Genomic DNA, 19,437 nt, shown 5'->3' with positions numbered 1-19,437 from the left:
ACGACGGTACCAACCGGACAATCCTAGAAATCTCCTTAACTGCTTAATCGATGTTGGCAATGGGAATTCGGCAATGGCCTTAACCTTATCTGGATTAGTTCTTATCTGCCCATTTCCAATTATAGAACCTAGATATACGATTTCCTTCATACAAAATTTAGATTTGCTTACGTTGATAGTGAGATTAGCTTTACGCAAGCATAAGGCTATCTCTTGTAGTAAAAGCAAATGTGAGTCAAAGTCCTCGGACAAAACCAATAGAACGTCTAAATATACGAAAACCCGAGTTCGGAGATGAGCTGGTATCACTCGATCCATCAAACGACAAAGAGTTTGGGCCGCATTGCAGAGACCAAAGGGCATCATTTTATATTGATACAATGGTCGATTTGGTATCGTAAATGCTGTGTATTGTCGCGAATTCTCATCTAGCGGAATCTGCCAGTATGCATGTTTCATGTCGATACCGCTTTTAAATTTTGCTGGCGGTAATCGGCTTAAAATGCCATCTATATGCGGAAGTAGGTACGCGTCACGCTTTGTAACCTTATTAACTTCCCTAAAATCGAGACATAAACGATTTTTGTCCCCCTTCTTTACTAATACAGAGTTACTACTCCAAGCACTCGTTGATTCCTCAATAACATCTAAGGCTAACATGTTATCTACTTCGGCGAACATTAGCTTTTCTACCGCTGCTTAACAGGACTGCTACTCCCAATATCTATAGTGTGTGTGGACAAACTAGTACGGCCTAAACCTTCAGACGCAAAAGACGGAAAGTTTTTGATAACTGCTTCAAGTCTAAGTCGTTCTCCTTCATTCAGTTGGTGATAATTTGGAGGCTCGTCATTTTCATCTAACGTTCCCATATCTAGCTCCGAAACTATTGTACTACTATTTGTAATTTTATTAAGCAAACCGAACTTTTGCCAAAATCGATACCTAGATATACGTCTTGCTTTAGATCGGGGATTATAAATAATTTGAGATCTTCTACCTTATCTCCATATGTTACAGAAGTTATAAGTTTTGAAACTACTTTGTTTTCAGTTCCGTTCGCAGCTTTTATTACACCAGAACATTTTTTTATGTTTTTGTGTTTTAGTAAGTTCTGCGCAGCTATGCCGCCAACACAACTAATAGTATCTCCGGAGTCTAGCAACGCTTTATAAGTCTGACCTTCTATAGGAATATCAGTATAAAGTCTCTGATTCGAGCTTAACACTATAGCGGAAACTAACTTTCGTCGATCGTGATGAACTTTCTTCCAAAACTCTCTTGATCTTCTAGTAGATCGTTTGGGTTTCAAACAAGCTTCAATAATATCTACCTTTTCAAATATTTCTTTTTGCTTATTCATGTAATTTTGTATTCTTATATGTAAAGGAACAAAGGAAAAATGAATCTCAGTCTGATTTAAATTTTCTGTTTCCTGGCATTCACTGGTTTGAATGGTTGGATTCGGTTTTGCAACTCCGGATTTTTTGGATGTATCTCCTTGTTGCTCAGGGGAACATCCTTCGGCTGGTTTCCCGGATTACAATTCGGACAAGTTGTTCTGTATTGTTCTTTAGCTCCACAACCGAAGCAACGGATAGTTTTCTTAGCCATGCAATCATCGTACCTGTGCCCTTGCTGGTCACAGTTCTAAGAAGTGATAGGCCTACGTTGAATTTGATTCACTTCTTCTCCTTCGTTTACTATAGCTGTCTCTTCGTCTTCCGTAGATATTTCGTTTACGTAAGAGCGAAAAGGTTTTGGCTTGAACGCTCTGAGATTATTATAAAACTGCTCATGCCTGCGGATTTCGAATCTAAGCTGTGCTCTATTAGCGATTTTCAGATGTAGCAACTCATACTGTAGGCTAGGTTTTGCAGTTCGAACTAATAATTCGACTAATTGTGCCTCGGAAACTCCATTCTGAAGTCTGTCTACCAGACGTTCTATAGTTTCCTGGAAATCTTCAAAGGATTCGTTTTCGCCTTGTCTACGTTTTCTTATTCCCTCCCAAATGTCGTAGTCTGTCTCAATATCTTCGAATCTTTTTCTAAATTCAAAACAAAACTCATTCCAATAGAAATTTGTATTGTTGCGATGAAATTTCCAATACCAATCACATAAGAGCTTGAATTGCTTCTGTTTAAACCGATTCTTTCGAAATTATCACCTGAATTGTTTTGGTGGTACTGGTGTTGTTCTGGGTCGTTCCTAAGGTTCTCCCTAAGCGCTGGATTAATACTAGGTGTGAAATTTGTTTGAGTGGGCTGAAATAATTTTAAGTTTTTCAATTGACTTTTAATAGATGTTTCAATAGTCTTTGCCAGGTAAGAGGTGAGTTGATCAACTAGTTGAGCCTGCTGTGAGCTTATGGTAGACTGGATATAGTTGGTAATCCCTACTTGAGTACTTAACGTCATACCGGACGTGGCTGGTGGTTCTGTTAGGATTCTATCTAAATTCCCTCTTTGTGTATTTCTAGTTGACATTCCTCGTCTTGGAAGGGGTACCTCGGTTTCTGGTTGATCTGGTGTTTCTTCTTACTTGGTAACTTGCGCTGTCATTGTTATCTTGATATTCGCTAATGCTAGATGGTCCAGCTGTTGCGGCGTTTAGTTCAGCGTACAAAGTGTTATTAGAATAAGATAGATTCATTTCGTTGCAATCTGTATTACAAATAGGACACGTCTGTGTGCTCTTTAGGTGATCAAGAAAACATTGCTTGTGAAATGTATGTCTGCAAGGTGCTGTTGCTGTCAAAACTGTTGGAGCAAATGTTGCTTTGCATATAGAACAGCAGTATTCAGTTTCTTGTGGCACTTCTGGTACCTTTTCCGAGCTATTTTTGGTTGCCATTTTATATTAATTTATTCTTTTTATAATCAAAATATATATATATATTTTTTTTTTTTTCGCGTGGAGTCCCACGGACCACTTACCCGCCCAACCGACCGAGGGGCGCAGATAGGAAAATAAAGGTAAAGGTCCGGGGAAAAAAGTAATAGTTAGATCAATCTTGTGCCAATATTAAGTAAATTTGAAACATCATAAAATAGTCTATTATAGTCAGAACATAATTAATTTTGATTTAATTATTATTATTGTTATGAATAACTTCGTTCAAGCTGATTAATAATTTGAATTCTTTGCCAACTTGTTATATTTAATTACCCCACACTGTAATCATATGCTTATGTTTTGAATTCGCCTTACGCTCTTTTATACATGCAGCTCACACATGTACATACATACATATCTCTCTTTATAATCTCGAAATCGAACATTAAAAATCAGTGCATATTAGAGACCGAAACAAGTCGAACGTTTTATTCCATTCTAATAACTCTGCATTCGGCAGAGTCCGCACATTTTGGCGACCGTGACAGGACTCTGCATTCGGCAAGTCCCACCATAAACCACTTCGAATCATTCCCTCTGCATTCGGCGGAGAAATAGATTCCATCAACGCCAGAATAATTGGTGTATTTCGGCACGCAGTGCAGCTCATCGGAGTATTGGCAGTGCGTTTGGCATCAGCGTTGGATCTCCGGAAGCATCGTTGGATCACCGGAATCTTCGCCACTGGATCGTCGTGGATACCTGCATACAGGGTATGCGCATCATAACCGTCGCAAGTACAGATTTGGAGACCAAAGAACAGCGGCACAAAGAGGACGAAAAACTGTAAGCTAGACTCGCAAATGCAATCGCGGTTTTGTCATTCCACTCTGAACCAAAGGGCATTGCCCATATACACACATACAAACTTGTGCAGCTGGTCTGCAAATAAATAAGCCAAAAATTGAGTTATTTTCCCAAGCATCGGAGTGTTTTGTTTTCTCCCTCTGAACCAAAGGGCATTGCCAACATATTTGGAATTGCTTCACTCAATAATTACTCCACAATTAGTTTTCGCTAAATAAATCGTTGCAAAAATGACTGATACTCAACTCGTGTCTTTAAGACAACAAAGGAATACAATTCAGCGAAATATAGTTAATCTCAAAGTTCGCATCGAACTGCAGAACGACCTTGCTGCCCTTGAATGCCAGTCACAAATTTTGGAATCGTATTTTAAACAAATTCTTCAAATTCAATCACAGATCGAACGGCTGGATGCGGCTGACGACGGCCGGCAAGAATTAGAGGACGTATTCATAGAAACCAAGGCAATTATCATCACTCGTATTGGGGCGTCAAAGAAGGACCGGCCAGAAGATGCAAGTTTCTTTAATTCATCGGCAAATTGCGCAACTGGGCACCATAATCGTTTGCCTTCGTTAAAGCTGCCTAAGTTCGACGGGAAGTATGGTGACTACATGAAGTTTATTACTGCCTTTACTAGCATGGTACATGATGACGCTTCTATATCAGCTGTTGACAAATTTAACTACTTGCTTAGCTGTTTGTCTGGCCCCGCGCTGAGTGTTGTGGCCCCTTTTCAAGTGTCCGAAATCAATTATCCAAAGGCGTTAAAGCAGTTAAAGGAGCGTTACGATAAAAAGGTTTTGATTTTCATAGAGCACATATCTAGCTTATTTGATATTCAAATTATGAAAAGATCTGATCCCGCAGCTCTTCGTTGTATCTTGGATACCGTCTCCGCGCTGCGTGAATCGTTGTTGTCGTTAGGAACAGAAGCAGATGTTATGAACGCAATACTAATTCATCTTGTTTTATCTAAAATTGATGCAGATTCGAAATTATCGTACGATCGGGTTCAAGAATACGAGGTGTTGCCTACTTGGGAGGATTGTTATCGCAGTTTAAGCCGTCATTGTCAATTTTTGGAGAGCAACGTTAAACGAACATCTGATGAGAAGCCAAAGGAAAGGCCCACGCAGAATAGAAGAGCCTTTGTTACGGCACAGGGTGGTTGTAAAAAATGTTCTGTTACTGATCACTCTCTCAATCAGTGCCCTTCATTTGGTTTACTAGACTGGCAGGATAAATTGAATTTCGTCAAGCAATCCGCTCTGTGCATAAATTGTTTGCGCACCGGCCATTTGGCGAGCAGATGTCCAAGTAGATCTCGTTGCCGCGTTTGTCAAGGCTTACATCATACTATTCTGCATAGAACTGCTCATCCAGAGCAACCAACACAAATTGTCTCCCACACATCTCAGCAGCAGCGGGAACCCACACATGCTGTTTCCATGCTTTCGCGTCATTCGAGGCGCGCTTTAATTCCTACGGCAATAGTATTGATTAAGGATAAGTTCGGAATATTTCAGCCAGCCAGAGCTTTGCTTGACTCAGGCTCTGAAATAAATTTCATCTCTGAAGAGTTGGCCAAGCTCCTTCAGCTCAGATTCGAGAGACAGAAGTATGACATTTCTGGCATAGGCGATGTCAGAACGCAGATGAGATTCTCGGTCTCAACAACTATTCGATCACGATTATCTGTAAATGAATGGCATTTACAATTCGCTGTAGCCAAGACAATATCGCTTAATCAGCCAGAGCGATTCGTTGACACTTCACAATGGAACATACCCTCAGAGATTGACCTTGCAGATCCAGGCTTCTACATGCCTCACCGGATTGACCTACTCATCAGCACACAAGAGTTTTTTGATTTACTTTCACATGGCAAAATTTCTTTAGGTCCAGGCCTTCCTTGCCTGGTCAATACTGCACTTGGTTGGATCGTTGGCGGAAAGGTTTCTGATATTCCGCAATCCCAAGTCGTAACATGCAACATGGCACGTTCTACGGAGCTGCAAGGTGCATTAGAAAGGTTTTGGCTAATCGAGGAGTTTGATTCGCACGATCAAGGTTTCACCGCAGAAGAGCAGGAATGCGAACGACATTTTGTGGCAAACACAAGGTTTCTCACATCTGGACGAGTCCAAGTTTGCTTGCCATTTAAGGAGAATCCTCACATGTTAGGTAAATCTTTTGAAATTGCCAAATCCCGGTTTTTGCAAAATGAACGGAGGTTGAGCCGCAACCCGTTGTTAAAGGAGATGTACGTTCAATTCATGAGGGAATACCTAGATTTGAATCACATGCAATTGGCATCTGATTTCGACTCTCAAAAGACCCATTATGTAATCCCGCATCATGGAGTCCTGAGATCAGAAAGCACGACTACCAAGCTGCGTGTTGTGTTTGATGCATCGTGCAAAACAACGTCGAACCTTTCTCTGAATGAGTTGTTGATGATTGGCCCAAGCATCCAGCAGAATCTTATCCTAACACTTCTTGCCTTTCGCTTACATCGTCATGCACTTGTAGCTGATATCTGCAAGATGTATCGCCAGTTTGAAGTATCACCAGACGATCGTATGTATCAACTTGTTCTCTGGAGAGAATCCTCAGCTGCGCCTTTAGAATTGTTTCAGCTCAACACTGTCACGTACGGCATGTCCTGCGCACCATTTCTAGCAATCAGGAGCTTGAAATATATTGCAGATAAGTTCTCAAATCAGTTTCCCATCGGAGCAGCAGTACTTAAAGAAGATATGTACGTCGATGACCTCCTTACTGGAGCAGACAGTGTCGAAGAGCTTCATCTCAAGGCTACAGAGGTCACCAGCATACTTTCTAAGGCTGGATTAGAGCTTGCAAAGTGGAACACAAGCAAAATAGAAGGCAACGGAGCAGAGTTTCAATTTAAGGTTGATACCAAAGATGTTACGAAGACTTTGGGCATGTCGTGGCAACCAAAACTAGATGTGTTTTGTTTCAGGTATACCCTACCTACAATCTCTGTCGTCACCAAGCGGAGCATCGTTTCACTTGTAGCTCACCTGTACGATTTGCTAGGGCTCGTATCACCAGTCGTTATTCGATGCAAAATATTGGTCCAAGAGTTGTGGATGCATCGTCTAAACTGGGACGATCCACTTCCCCCTGAGCTTCAATCTCAGTGGAAGCGAATAGAAGAAGATTCGCACAATCTTCAAATCATCGAAGTTCCAAGATTCATTAACTCGTCACCTAAAAATCTATCGGAAATACATGGATTTTCAGATGCGTCGCAGCGAGCTTATGGGTGTTGCCTATATTTACGAACATACATAAACGGAGAGTTCAAATCAATGCTAATCATCGCCAAGTCTAAGGTGGCCCCAATAAAAGCAATTTCATTGCCGCGGCTAGAATTGTGCGCCGCATATTTATTGTGTCAAACATGGGCCAAGATTAAGCATAAATTCGAAAAATACATTGATAGTATTTTCTTTTGGACAGATTCAAGAATCGTTCTACAGTGGCTTACCATGCACTCGTCCAGGCTAAACTGTTTCGTCGCTAACCGGATTTCTGAGATGCAATCAACCACGTCAAACATCACTTGGAGGCACGTTCCGGGCAAGGACAATCCCGCGGACATAGTTTCAAGAGGCTGCGCAGCGTCCGAGCTTATGGAAACTATATGGTTTCGTGGACCAAGCTTCTTACGTCAAGACTCATCTGGATGGCCTCAACCAGTACCAAATTCTCAGGACACCAATGAAGAGTTGGAGCTGCGAAAAGCAACAGTCCTCACATGTACCGATAATGGAAGCAAGGAAGATGTATTCGATGAAGTTATCAACAAATTCTCATCCTATCGGCGCATTTTGCGAGTCATAGCTTTTGTGTTGCGCGTCTTTAATAGAATCAAGGTCAACAAAAAGGTGAACTTAGTCGATGTAATTCATACACCAGCAACTGAATTGCAATACGCGTTCAAGCACATCGTATCACATATTCAGCAGAAGACCTTTTTCAACGAAATCCAGCAGCTAAAGGAAAACAGGATTTTAAAACCCGAATTTCAGAAACTAAATCTGTTCCTAGCAGCGACTAACGGGCCAAACGGTTCGATAACACTATTACGTGTAGGAGGCCGCTTAGCCAAGGCGCCCATTTCACTCGATGCCAAATTTCCTGTTCTTCTACCAAAGAATCATTGCTTCACGTTGAAATTTGTTGAGTATCTCCACCGGCATCACATGCACGCTGGACCAAAGGCTCTCATTGGAATCCTGCGACTTCAGGCTTGGATTGTAAACGCCAGAGAAGTTGTGCGAAAGATTGTACGGCGCTGCACACACTGTTACCATTATAAGCCTCGTTTAATGGAACAAATGATGGGATCACTTCCAGTTGATCGCTTTCATTCACAACGACCTTTTTTTGTAACTGGAGTCGACCTATGTGGACCATTTTCCACATCATACCGCATTCGAAGCAAGGTGCCATATAAAACATACATGGCTGTGTTTATATGCTTTTCGTCAAAAGCAATCCACATAGAACTCATTTCCGATCTATCCACTAATAATTTTATTCTCTGCTTAAAGCGCTTCGTCAGTCGCAGAGGCATCCCACTACGCATTTATTGTGACAATGCAACTAATTTCGTCGGTGCACGATCGCAGCTCGAGGACTTTAAGCAGCAGCTATTCGACGAAGCCAACACATTGAATTTGCAGAAGTTCAGCAGCATCGTGGGATTCGAGTTCAAGTTCATCCCTCCGCGTGCTCCCCACTTTGGCGGCTTGTGGGAGGCCGCAGTGAAGTCCATGAAGAGCCTAATGATGAAAAACTTGGGCAACACTGGGCTAACGTACGAGGAGCTTCAAACGATTGCAATCGAGTCGGAGGCAATCTTGAACTCAAGACCAATGGCACCCCTTTCCGAAGACCCAAACGATGGAGAGGCGCTTAGCCCAGCGCACTTGCTGATTGGGTCCTCTTTGATGTCCGTACCGGAGCCTTCAATTGACGAGAGCAGACCATCTTATCTTACGCGGTGGCAGCGCGTAACGTATTTGAAGCAGCAGTTCTGGGAGCTATGGAGGCGTGACTATTTACACACGCTTCAGGAGCGCTCCAAATGGCTCAAACCCCACGCCAACATTCAAATTGGCCAAATGGTGATTGTTCACGAGGATAATACACCTCCCCAGGAATGGATCCTTGGTCGCATCACCAACACGCATGTCGGAGCTGATGGACGAGTACGAGTGGCCGAGATCAAGGTGAAAAATGGAACCATTCGAAGACCCATCTGTAAGATAGCGCCCCTGCCTGAGCAAACTGGTGCTTGAATACTCCTTGGATCATTCAACGGGCGGAGAATGTTCGATGACATCATAAGTCAACATTAATTTTGATTTAATTATTATTATTGTTATGAATAACTTCGTTCAAGCTGATTAATAATTTGAATTCTTTGCCAACTTGTTATATTTAATTACCCCACACTGTAATCATATGCTTATGTTTTGAATTCGCCTTACGCTCTTTTATACATGCAGCTCACACATGTACATACATACATATCTCTCTTTATAATCTCGAAATCGAACATTAAAAATCAGTGCATATTAGAGACCGAAACAAGTCGAACGTTTTATTCCATTCTAATAACTCTGCATTTGGGGGGGGGCCCCACAAATTTTTTTGGTGGTTAATTTTAAATTAAAATTAAATTTCATAATCCTAAACTTGATTATCTTCTCCAAATCGATGCTCTCAATTTAATATGTTAATTTAATGAATTTAGTTTTATTGTGTTTCAAAAAGGATGGTTCCGTCCTAGAGCTTTGTGTACTCAAACAAGTGTGTAAACTGTCGAGCTCCACGGGTGGGCCCCAAAATGTGTAGTGTACGGGGGTGCTGTAGAACTAATTCTATCTCTATACTTCGATAGTCGGTCATCTAACAGCGGATGGTAAATGCTACTAGAGAGGACCTTTGTACCTTCAAGCTTGGGATACGCACTCTTGCTAGGCTCGGGTCTAACTCGCCGTAAGTCGGGGTTCTTCCTTGCTTGAGATGGTACGGTTGCACGCTACCACAATTTATTAGTGCGTAATAATCAAAAGAACAATCAATCGAGACTAAAGGCTAAGCTATCAAAACAATTAATATGATATTAAAGCGCTCCGTCACGCTGAAAAGCAACTGAGAATCTGATAAATTCCTTTTGGAAATCTAGATGTTGTTATTCCGCAAGTCTTTACCCTTCCTTCCATGACATTGTTACTTAAATTCTTGCATTGTCCCTAGGCCAAGATTAAATGATCTCTTCCACATTATTAAGGAAGTGATTGACATAAGTACTCGACAGACCATGAATATTATTTATTCAAACTTAATTTTTAAACAAATCCTATACTTCATTTATAATTATATTTATCCACATATTTATACCCGTTACTCGTAGAGTAAAAGGGTATATTGTATTCGTGCAAAAGTATGTAACAGCTAGAAGGAAGCGTTTCCGACCCTATAAAGTATATATGTTCTTGATCAGGGTCACTAGCCGAGTCGATATAGCCATGTCCGTCTGTCCGTCTGTCTGTCCGTCTGTCCGTCTGTCTGTCCGTATGAACGCTGAGATCTCGGAAACTATAAAAGCTAGAAGATTGGCATTTTGCATGCAGATTCTAGGAGTTCCTACGCAGCGCAAGTTTGTTTCAAAATGGTGCCACGCCCCCTTTAACGCCCACAATCGCTTATATACGATTTTAAAAATTTAAATATTTCGGAAAAGTAAAAATGCAGTTTTATTGTGTTTATCAATACCTATCGAAATGTAGAAGAAAAAATCGGACCATTCGTTAAAAAGTCATGCGTGATCAAAGTTTCTATCACCATCTCCCTCGCACTCCCTTTACCTGAGTAACGGGTATCTGATAGTCGGGGCACCCGACTATAGCGTTCTCTCTTGTTTTCCATTGATTTCATTTATAAAAATTCAAGAATTACCTAACACATAAGTTTAAAGTTTCCTTTCGGTTCAATAGTATTTCTTTTCAATCGATTCTAAATTTATGAGCACTTACAATATTTTAATGAATGTAAACTTAGGAATTTCTCTCGACTTAGAATTACGACAGAGCGGCATCTATAGGTTCTTTAAAATAGGTATTTACGCATTGTTCGTTTTAATGTGTACTCACGACCTCTTCTTTATGTTCCATAGGACGCGTTGCAAAGTTGGGCCCAAGTTCACGTTGACGTTGAGGAGCTGATGGTCAAAATGTATAATAAAACCTACATTAAATGAAATTAAATTAGAGAGTTTCCCTTAAAGGCAAATGAATTGATACATTAATTTTACTCCTAGTGGGCGATCATCGATCGCCGGACGATGTCCGATGGGGAAGCCTTTGGTGGTGGCTAGTCTGTCCTCTGTTCACGACCAATGTAGGGGTGCCTTCGTTGTACCTTGCGGCGGCACGATCCGGGTTGTCGCTGTTTGGCACTAGATGTTGTTGCTCCCGCGTTGAATAATGTGATCTGAATATCATCGGCTTCTAACGGCCGGTGTCCAATTGCCGACACACGTGGGTGGTTGCGCAATCACGCTGGCCAAGATTATGTTCTCCACTGGGCCGCTTTTACCAAGAATTTGGGCAAATGCGGTTTTATGCTGTTCCTTTGCGTTCACTCTCACAAAATCCACTTGTTAATATTAATAACCGCCTGACTAAATTATTGACCACAGATCGCGATTATATAATTGTGTAAAGTTTAACACGTGTTTTAAATATGTAACTTAGGCCATCATTCGATTGATCGAACGTTTTGCCAAGAGCGTAGATCAGAGAATGAATGCAAAAATTGGAAACGAAGTGCAGATAAGCCGCGGTCGCAGAGCTTTCCGCTGCAGTTCTAAACAATGGTTTAATCGTATGATTTTTTGGCCGTCGCGACTGATCTGCTTATCTCGACTTATTGATATTGGTATTTGTAGAGAGTAAATTTCCTAGGCCTCTGGCGCAGTTAAGTTATATTTATCTATGCGAGGGTGGGTTGAATAGTTCTTTATCGTAAAAGCATAACTGGTCACTACAAGTATTAATATTATTTCACGTATGAGCCAATATGCCAGCCATTATTCCAAAGATAAACTGAGCAAGTTGTGTTCCTTTTTTATGTTTTTGTAAGAATGGTTGTCCTTACAAGTGCTGTGTAAATGATATTTAGTGTCGGTCTCGTGGACGCTACCTTGAGATAATCCATCTTTAACTGGATGACATTCATTAAATATTATGGTAAGGCAATGAACTGTGCAGCTCGACAATCTATGATCTTTATCTCATAGTCTGGGGAGAGTTTGATGATTTAAACGGCATTACAACAATTTGGTAAAGGGGTCTCCCTGGTACAGTAAATGAAGACGCCAATCACTCAATAAGTATCTTTTTCCGCTCTAAAGTTTCTGTCTGTTATATCATTCTTAAATTGGCCACATGAAAACTTTTCTGATAACGCTAATACCATTCACTAGCAATACCCTCAAACATAGTACTCGCGTTAAACCCACTAACTATAAAATGTTCTATGATCCGTAGCTTCCAGTTGAATATGATTTTGGGGATCTGAAAAAGCTAAAATACGCGATGTGTTGTTGCTAGTATTTGGATATTATATACATTTTGTTGTCCTTGTTGACATGCTGCCAAAATTTCTGTTGATGGAAAAGACTGGGAGTTAGAGCAGGCACGGAAGATTTATTTTGACCCGACTTATCAGCAAAACAATTTCTGTGAAAGTCGTGTCCTCAACTAGTGTGATTTTATCCACCATCTTGGTTGTGTGCGGTGCATTCGAGCGATTATTCCTATGGAAGCTATTTGATATAGTCGCCCGATCCGGCTCGTTCGGACTTATATGCTTCCTGCAATAGAAAGACTTTTGGGAAAATCAAGCAGATAGCTTTAAAACTAAGGGACTAGTTTGCGTAGAAACGCACGGACGGGCAGACAGACGGACGGACAGGCGGACATGGCTAGATCAACTCTCCTGGGGATACTGATCAATAATATATATACTTTATACTTTATTATGCAAACTTTTGACTGAAACTAGAATACCCTCTGCAAAGGTGTAAAAAGTTTAACTTTGTTGTTTTTATTTTTTTTTGTTCTTTGGGACTTGGTAATATTTAAATACAATAAATTTACGGTTTTAATTAAATTAAAATCGGACATCTATATCATATAGTTCTCATAGAAAAATAAAAAAATTAAAAACAAAAAAGATTTAAAACAAGAAAGGAAAGCTAACTTCGGGCGAAGCCGAAGTTGATATACCCTTCCAGAATACTCTGTAAATTATATTCTCCGAAATTATTCATATGATGCATTCTTAATACTCATAAAAAATCCCAACTTCCTAACATTAAAAACATCAAATTTATGGCATTTCCAATCGTTCAGTTATATGGCAGCTATAGGATATAGTCGGCCGATCCTTGTGAAGTTTTGTAGGTCGGATTGATTGGCCAAATATAAAACCCATAGAAAATCCCAACTTCCTAACTTTACAAACACCAAAGTTATGGCATTTCCGATCAATCAGTTATATGACAGCTATAGGATATAGTCGGTCGATCCCAGTCGTTCCGACTTATATACTGCGTGCAAAAAAAAGAAGGGTGTGTGAAAAGTTTCAGTTCGATATCTTTAAAACTGAGAGACTAGTTTGCGTAGAAACAGATAGACGGACAGACAGACGGTCAGACGGACATGCTTATATCATTATTATTGTAACAGAGTGGTGCCATTTTCGTAAATTTTGATCGGCAACGCCACATGGCAAGCTAAAGTATCGGTCAACAACTAACTCTAAATTGTCTCGTTCGTGAATTCTCATTATCTATAATTTTGTTGGGGCGCAAAAATGCCGAAATACGAACCGAATAAGCGTCATTTGTGGGAGATTTTACTTTTCGCGTTCAATTCAAAGAAAAAACGGAGCTGAAGCGCGTAGAATGATTGTTCAAATGGTGAGTCATGTATCAGGTAAAGAACGTGTAGGGAATGGTTTGCGAAGCTTAAATATGGCGAGTTTGACGTGGAAGACAAGAATAACCCGGTCGATCCCATGAAAAATTGTGAAGACGCGGACTTGGAGGCTCTGCTGGATGAAGATTCTTGCCAGACACAACAAGTTGTGGCCAGCGATGGAAAATATTTTGAATAACTGGATTGTAGCTAGTTATATGAAATAAAGGATGGAATTTTGAAAAATGGCGGTTTTCTACTTTGCGGCGCTCCAGAGTGCACAATATAAATGCATAAACATTAGAAAATATATATAATAATAATAATAATATAATAATAAGCCTAGGCTAAGAGAAAAACATGAAGCTTAAATAATAAAAGCATGAAGCGAAAGTCAAATAGTAAAGCGGGCGCGCCAAAAGGAAGAGCTGGGCACACTGACCACCGACCACCTGGTCACACGCGCTAAGTCGCATGGCACGGGATTTTGCCGTTGTACGGCCTCACTAATCGGGGCCAACGGGTATAAAAAGGGCACCTGTTCCCCCTCCAAGTCACTCTGCAACCGACCGCGGTCGGAGAAGGTGAGCCTTACGCTTGGGTGTGAGCAACATCTCTGCGAGTTGATTGTGAAGTCGCTCTCCATGCTTCTCTCTCATCACCTGGAAGACCTCAGTGGACTCCACACCTTCTGTCACCCTGGCAGACCTTAGTGGTCTCGGGACGTACTTACCTAGACGTAAGGGGAAACATATCCTGGCCTAGTCCAGAGGGGCCACGTGGCTGAGGCAACCGCTCCGGCACAACCATATCTACCGGAGCATACTTTCCGGCGCCACCCAAAGCCCGTCTTTCTCGCCCACAGGACGCCAACCGCTGCGCAATATCGAAGCACGACCAGTAGCCGACCAACGCCGACGTACTGACCCGCCTCGTCGCACTATCTTTGTCTTAAACTCTGTAAAATTTAAGTTGAATAAACGTAATACCCTTCAATTTCACCTAACCCCGTACGTGTCATACTCTGGGAACACCTGGACACCGTTAAACTATCTCAGCACAGCAGGATCGTTACAACTTGTACACCCAATATTTGTATTTCATAGGTAAGAACCTTTAAAGATATAAAGTACGTTTCCTTATATAATACCGTAGTCATACTTAAAATTTAAAAATAAAAATGTCGATTAAATTTCCCCTTACAGAAACAGTAAAATCCAGAGTTATCTTGCAACGAAGAGTAGACTGGAATAGATGATGTCCGCATTGATCACCCAGAATGCCTAACTAAGGCATGCAGGAGAAAAAGAAGCCGATAGAAGAACTACAAGGCCATCTGACAGGGATACACGATTTATAAGTAACAAAACAACTTTTGACGAACTATGGTAGAGAAGTACCAGTCCCTCCAGAAGTCAAATGCACCGGTTTGAAAGAACCCGACGACAATAAGCACCGGCCCAAAATTTCCATTAAGAAGTGCGTGGTAAAAGAAGTCATTAGCGATCCCCAGAAATGGACAGCACTTGACTGCCTAGCCAACCCCTAGGGCAGTTAGACTGGACAAATAGAACATCAAGTTTAATGGGACCACTCCAGGAATATTAGTAGATAGTTAAAAAGTTCTCCGGGAATACCACTCTCCTCTATCAGGAGCAGCAGCCCAATGGTACTGGCGGCGATGTTGATTGAAGAATTTACACCGAACCGGCGGCTTGAGCATGGAAAGGCCCGCACACATGGAACAGCCTAAGAAATGCACCTCTCGAATTTGTTCCCTACCCTGCTATAAATGCACAAAGGTGATTGAAATGAAGGAGCCATCGTATTACCTGTAGAATGAGATAGAGAAGTGAGATACTTATTGTTTCTTATCGAATTCTGGACTCCTTTTGCATACACTGTAATTGAGAAGCGATTCGAAGATATCTAACTTCTGAAAAGACCCCGAAATCAGAGACGTACGAAGAGGCTTACTACATATTTGGTAAATTCCTCAGGAGACCAAAAGAGAAAGCTTTTACAGTGCCATTCCGGTCGCTATACCAATACACAGTTATGTCTTTGGAATTATGCAACGTTTCACAAAGAATGTGCCGGCTAATTAATAAAGTAATTTCAGATGCACTAAAATAATACGAATTGTATCTGGATGATATACTTGTGTGCTCATCCAAGTTCGAAAAACTCCTGGATTTGTTAAAACAGGTCGGCCCGAAAGACCCGGAGAAACAGAAAGAGCGAAGTGAAAAAGTCAACTCCGTTGAAAAATTACATGTGTGAGGAGTTGAACTAACAGCCCTCACAAATATACATATGTCAGCGAATGGTATATCTCAGTGTATAAGGAATGCTAGTCTCTTGGAATGCTTGTGTTTACAGAAGATCGAATTATTTCATCATCTTATGTTATTCCTCTTTGCCTGTGTGACGCCACAAAAGTGTAGCGCGACACACAGCAGCGTTGCCACATTAAATGATTTTGTCTTGCCCCTTTTGAGAGGAACCGTTATAGTGAGGCGTCAGCGTTGTGTTGCTTTCGCCGTGTGTGGTTCGAAGGAACAGAGTTGGCGATTGGAGAAACGAAGAGTCAGTCAGACCGAAACCCACTCCGCTCTAATGGAATCCGATGATAATTTGACATCAGAAGTGGGATCTGGCCTTCAACCTACAACAATAGAGGGACAATGGCGTGCCATCATGGAATTGCAAAATGCAAATTTGATCAATCTTGTGGGAGATATTCAAACAACAGAACCTGATGCGGTGCAAAGCAAATCGGTGCAACTACCCAAATTGAACCCAGACAAGGCAGGTGCCATCGCTTTATCGTTCAACTGTGAAAATTATATTAAAAGAAAATACATTGAAAGGTAGTGCGTTGGTTGTGGCATTAAGTGCAGCATGGGAGGGTAGCGCTTCGCAATGGCTGTCCCAAGTGTGCTATGTTGATATAACCTGGCTCGAGTTCAAGGAATTGTTCATACAACGCTTTGATACTTTAGAAACACCAGCCGCCATGTTTCTACAAATGCTGACAAAACGACCGACCGATGGCGAGTGTCTCGCACTGCACCCAAGCCGCCTGGTTACAGAACTAACGACGAAATGGCGCGAAATGGAAAAAGAAGAAATATCTGTGTCCGTGACTCTCGCATTACTGGCAAGCTTTGATAACCGTGTGCAGCGTTTGAGTTTCACTTCAAATGTTCGAACCATAGGCGATCTACAGTCCGAATTAAAAGCGTTCACTTTTAATAAAAGAAAAAGTGGCTTTATGGAGCATCAATCTGAACTTTATCCAAAACGGCAAAAGCAATCTTTGATAGAGTGTCATTTTTGTGGAAAATTAGGCCACAAAATGTTTGAGTGCAGAGTCAAGAAACAACAACATCACCTTGCGAATAACAAAGAGCGACACGTCAGACAGGCTACAAGTGCGGAGACAGGGGACACATATTTACCCAATGTACAAAGAAAGAAGCGGATAGGAACAAGACGTTCGACCGGGAAAAACGAATGAAGGAAGCATGAACCACAGAGGACACATTTTTGAAGTCACCTTTGATTCCGGAGCGGAGCGGAGCAGTGATCACACTGATGAAAGAAAAGCTAAGTACTCAGTTTTCTGGTAAAAGATTCAATAATATTGTAATGTTAAAGGGCATAGGCAGTAATGGAATATGTAGTACTGTACAAGTTTTCAGTAACGTTAAGATTGATGACCATTTTATTGAGATTTTGTTTTATGTAATAGGCGATTATCACATGCAAAACGATATCGTCATTGGGCGTGAAATACTTAAGCAGGGTTTTGATATTGTCATTTCATCAAACAAATTTACAATTTCGAGATCCAAAATAATTAATTTGTATACTGGTTCTGAGCCAGCCGATATTGATACTGAACTTGACGGAGAAAATAAAATAAAACTTAATTCATTGTTGGCAATGTACTCAGATTGTTTTATAAAAGGCATTCCATGTACTAAGGTTAGAGTTGGCGAAATGAAAATTAGATTGATTGATTCAAGAAAAACAGTTCAAAGAAGGCCATATCGATTAAGTCCATGCGAGCGAGATTTGGTTTGAGAGAAAATTGAGGTGTAATATAATAAGACCAAGCTGTTCACCTTATGCAAGCCCCATATTGTTGGTAAAAAAGAAAAATGGTTCGGATAGACTCTGCGTTGAGTATAGAGAGCTAAATTCAAACACAGTTGCTGATAAATACCCGCTCCCACTCATACAGGATCAAATAAATAGACTTCGAGGAGTTAATTATTTTACAGTTAGAGTTAATAGATATGGCCAGTGGATACTACCAAGTTCCTTTGCATGCGGATTCTATTGAGTACACAGCGTTTGTGACGCCAGATGTCCAGTATGAGTTTCTGTCTATGCCATTCGGGCTTAAGTTTAGTGAATTTTGTTCAGATCACAAAATAAACTTGCACTTGATTGCCACCGGCGCTAGTCGCGCTAATGGTCAAGTGGAACGAACAATGAGCACGTTGAAAAATATGTTAACGGCGGCTGAAACTGGAACACAGTCTTGGCAGGATGTGCTATGAGAGGTGCAGCTGGCAATCAATTGTACAACTAATTGTGTGACGAAGGCAAGTCCTCTAGAAATGTTATTGGGAAAAGTAGCACGGTCACTAGGATTACTTCCACCTTGTGACATAGAAAATTATGTAGATTGTCGAACTTGAGAGCACAGGCTGAAAAAATGTGTTAGTTACGGAAGTTTACGATAAAGAACGGTTTGATAAAAAGTAAGGCAAAAGTACGTAGACACACACAATGTTGGAGATTTTGTTTAAGTTGTAAAAACAAAAGGTTGTTAAAAACAAAAATATAGAAATAAAAAGGGAGCAAAAGAGAAACTAAAAATGTAGTCTTTTATACACGAGGTCATGTTAGAGTCAGAATGGCCCTGTCGGGGAATGGTATATCTCAGTGTATAAGGAATGCTAGTTTCTTGGAATGCTCGAATTATTTTATCATCTTATGTTATTCCTCTTTGCCTGTGCGGCGCAACAAAAGTGTAGCGCGACACACAGCAGCGTTGCCACATTAAATGATTTTGTCTTGCCCCTTTTGAGAGGAACCGTTATAGCGAAGCGTCAGCGTTGTGTCGCTTTCGCCGTGTGTGGTTCGAAGGAACAGAGTTGGCGATTGGAGAAACGAAGAGTCAGTCTCTCTAGATCGACGGCTGTGTTCAGACCAAAACTCACTTCGCTCTAATGGAACCCGAGGATAATTCGACACATATGTACATACTTAGAAATAAGAATAGGATTAAAGTTAGAATAATATATTAGTAGATTATAAGTTAGCGTAGGGCCGAAGAAGATTATAAGTTAGCATAGAGCCGAAGTAGAAAGTCCCATGAAGGGCATGTAGCGTAAAGGCTACACCGCCAGATCGACAAGTACACGGCCGGGCCTGGCTAGCCCGCGCCAACATCGGCAGGGCAAACATCGGCAGAGGCACACTAGAACAACATCGGCAGAGCCACGCAGAGACGCACACCCGCCAGAGCCTGGGCAGAGCAACGAGAATCAACCGAGCCGAACAGCTTCGGCGAACAACACCCGAAGAGCGCCCTTAGCAACATCGCCGGGCCGAAGTCAGACGCCGACAGGAATCTATCGTGCCGGCCGAAGGCGAGAACGCCAACGAACAGCCAAGGGAT

At 41.3% G+C, this 19,437-nt stretch overlaps 2 protein-coding genes across 2 annotated transcripts; both read left to right on the top strand.

Moving 5' to 3' along the window:
- The first annotated feature begins 3,085 nt into the window (after nt 1-3,085).
- Nucleotides 3,086-9,171, top strand: LOC123037176. Its single transcript, XM_044456798.1, has 2 exons — nt 3,086-7,143; nt 7,181-9,171. Exons 1-2 carry the CDS (start codon nt 7,139-7,141, stop codon nt 9,042-9,044), a joined length of 1,869 nt encoding a protein of 622 aa, XP_044312733.1. The 5' UTR covers nt 3,086-7,138; the 3' UTR covers nt 9,045-9,171.
- On the top strand, nt 5,703-6,862 carry LOC123037171. The gene is made up of 2 exons (XM_044456795.1): nt 5,703-6,694; nt 6,751-6,862. Exons 1-2 carry the CDS (start codon nt 5,703-5,705, stop codon nt 6,860-6,862), a joined length of 1,104 nt encoding a protein of 367 aa, XP_044312730.1.
- Nucleotides 9,172-19,437: the final 10,266 nt, after the last annotated feature.

The sequence above is a fragment of the Drosophila rhopaloa genome, unplaced genomic scaffold (genome assembly GCF_018152115.1).
Source record: "Drosophila rhopaloa isolate 14029-0021.01 unplaced genomic scaffold, ASM1815211v1 contig_151, whole genome shotgun sequence".
NCBI classification, from domain to species: Eukaryota; Metazoa; Arthropoda; class Insecta; order Diptera; family Drosophilidae; genus Drosophila; species Drosophila rhopaloa.
This window is presented reverse-complemented; position numbering and strand designations above follow the sequence as displayed.